At 48.7% G+C, this 2781-nt stretch overlaps 1 protein-coding gene across 1 annotated transcript; it reads right to left on the bottom strand.

The window, feature by feature from the left end:
• Nucleotides 1–239: 239 nt before the first annotated feature.
• LOC125947022 (myb/SANT-like DNA-binding domain-containing protein 1) lies at nt 240–2374 on the bottom strand. Its single transcript, XM_049671292.1, has 2 exons — nt 1925–2374; nt 240–747 (listed from the first exon to the last, which is right to left on the bottom strand). The coding sequence occupies exons 1-2, from the start codon at nt 2200–2202 to the stop codon at nt 519–521; spliced, it is 507 nt and encodes a 168-aa protein (XP_049527249.1). The 5' UTR covers nt 2203–2374; the 3' UTR covers nt 240–518.
• Between the last annotated feature and the right edge of the window lie 407 nt (nt 2375–2781).

Below are 2781 nucleotides of genomic sequence, written 5' to 3'. Positions count from 1 at the left end.
TAGAATCCCGACGGCAACATTGTTTGAGAAAAACATTTCTGCTCTACAGATACTACAAATGTGCTATCTACTGTTTACACATACGTGGACATTCTATGCCATAGTTCATTTTGTTAATACTTCCTTTCAATAGTTAATACAGCTCAATATTTTCATGTTTGTTTTCACGCAAATTTTGCAAATCTGCAATTAAAGTAAAATTTTATATGCACTAATGCATGCAGAAACGGTACATTTTTGCAGGCTGCGGACTCACTCACATTCCTACTCACGCCCAGTCATGCTCACCGACACTGATTCACGCTTATAGTCAATTCACATTTACTAGCACACATTCACTCATACTTGCGTCCGCTCGCACTCACTCACATACATGCATCCACTCAGACTCGCCAACAATCACCCCCGTTAATACTTAGATCCACTCAACATCACCATCACTGAATTTCGTTCGTACTCTCATGAACGAGCACACATAATTATTCATCCTTTTCAGTTCCAATCAAACTCAACGGCACTCACTCCTGGGAAATGAGTGGGGAGCAAGAACGAGTCAGAGTACTTGTGAGTGAGTACACCAACCTATCTATAGAACTGTAATTATAAATAGTTGAAATTACCTCCACGCTCTCTTCCACAAGGTCACTGTCGTTGACTGGAAGTGTGCCCAGAAATGCGTGTAGCTGCCAATAAAATGGCCACTCAACCCCTTTGGACCCGGTTGAGGTCCCGCAGCGCCTGAGTTTCCTAAAAGAAAATTCCTTCAGTGCACAAAACTTCACAGCATGCAAATGAAATGTGCTTCTACTATAATTACCAGCCTTATTGGGGAAAAAAGAATTGTATGCAGTGCTATTTATTACACAAATAAAAAAATACACGAAGACTGGCATTGCTTTCAAAATTTACATATCGCCCGCCTCTTTGAGACAGTCCACAGAGAAGGTGCAGGAAAGAAGAGAGCACTGCGATGCTCTTGAACATTCGGTGGACTGAGAATGTGCAAGTTGACGGGTTCTGCGTTTGGGGTGGCATAAAGAGACATGGAGGACGAACGCACACAGAGCTCATTCTTGGTGCTTTCTGTTTATGTCCTTCCTTCGTATGTCTATTTTTCCGCCCATAAACAACATTTACAATGCCAAATGTTTACTGTGAACTCGGAAGAAACGCAGACTGTGTGAGGTCTCGGTTGCCTGATTTTTTGAAGCAAACAGATGTAAGGAAGAGGTCGGTGAACATGCGGAGACACCGAGGATAACATTGACACGCGTTTCCGCAGCGTCAGTCGCTTGACTGTTCGCTAGCCAGCTTCCTTTTCAAAACAATAGAATTGCCATGGCATGAACGTGCGAGGACATGCATTATCTCTTTTCAACTAAGGACGAATCCAAGACGCCTTGTGTGTGTTTCGACCTACTCAAGTTACATGTCGGAGCAATATGTTCACTGAATACCGGTGTTCGCAATCGAGTCCGATCCGGACTAAAATTCCCGACCGCGATTGACGCTCTCACATAGCTTTTGCAAAGGAGCAAATCCCGACCGAGAAGTTCAATCGCGATCGGTCTCGACCGCGACGAAAGTGCGCGTGTGACACACACATAATACGGGGGTCACACGGCGCACTTTTGATCGCGATCAAGCCCGATCCAGATCGACATTCTTGATTGCGATCGGCTCCCTCGCGCAGCATACGCAAATGTGTCAATCACGACCGAGAAATTCGATCCGGATGGGGCTTGGTCGCGATGAAAAGTGCGCCGTGTGACACCCGCATAAGATTAGGCGCAACTGCAGACGCCGTGCGGGAGCGCTTAGTTTGCACGCTACTGAGTTTACGCATCGGATTTAGCCTACACATATACACAAACACAGTGGCTACGCACTGTCACAACGTGGCTAGTGCAGAGTTCGTACTCACCGGTATTGCTTGTTCAAGTTCTCAAGCTTCTGGCGGAGCTGCTTTGCTGTGAATGGAACTTCGCCGGCAGGCAGGCGTGCGTTGAGGCTTCGCGTCATCTCATCGTATATACGCGCATTTCGCGTGTTGGACCGCAGCGCGGCAAGATTGTCTTCCCAAAGGCGTATCAACGACTCTGTTGTTGAGACAGACCAGTTGACACGCCTTTGGGAAGACTTTTCGGCCGTCACCTTCGTTGGAGCCGCGCCGCCTTCGTCCATCCGCATGGGTGCCGCCATTTTGTGTGTTTGCTTCGTTAACCTGAGCTAACTGAGGTGGCCAACCTCAGTTTGCAGTGACCATGGTTAGTGGAATAACCGCAGTTAGGCTTTCCGTCTAACTGGGTGTAACTGTGGTTGGCCGGAACTGAGGTGCGTCTTAACTGCGGTTAGCACGCCCGTGTAACTAGGGTATTAGTGTCAAGCAAATGGAGGACGCGTGAGCCGGCGACATCCGCGGGGAGCTCATTGGGAGGCGTCTCGACTTAGGTCGGTTTGAGGCTGTCTAACGAAATGACTTTTTCGCGACCATTTAATAGGATGGTGTCGGACTTCTGCGTCTTGTGGAGGACACGGTACGGTCCGTCGTAGGATGGTGTAAGAGGCGCCTTTACAGCATCTCGTCGGAGGAACACGTGGGACGAAGACGCAAGGTCCAAATGCACAAAGATGCTGTGGTCCGATGATCGAGGTGGTACGGGGCGCAGTTGCTGAATGCATTCCTGTAGGCGTTGGAGGTACTGTAGCGGCTGGGGCGACGTAGCCGAAGGCACGAGCAAGTCTCCAGGAAGCCGCAGGGGTGCACCGTAGACGAGTACG

Source organism: Dermacentor silvarum, chromosome 7 (assembly GCF_013339745.2).
Source record: "Dermacentor silvarum isolate Dsil-2018 chromosome 7, BIME_Dsil_1.4, whole genome shotgun sequence".
NCBI lineage: Eukaryota > Metazoa > Arthropoda > Arachnida > Ixodida > Ixodidae > Dermacentor > Dermacentor silvarum.
Note: the sequence above shows the minus strand (reverse complement) of the source record. Positions and strands in the feature narration are given on the sequence as shown.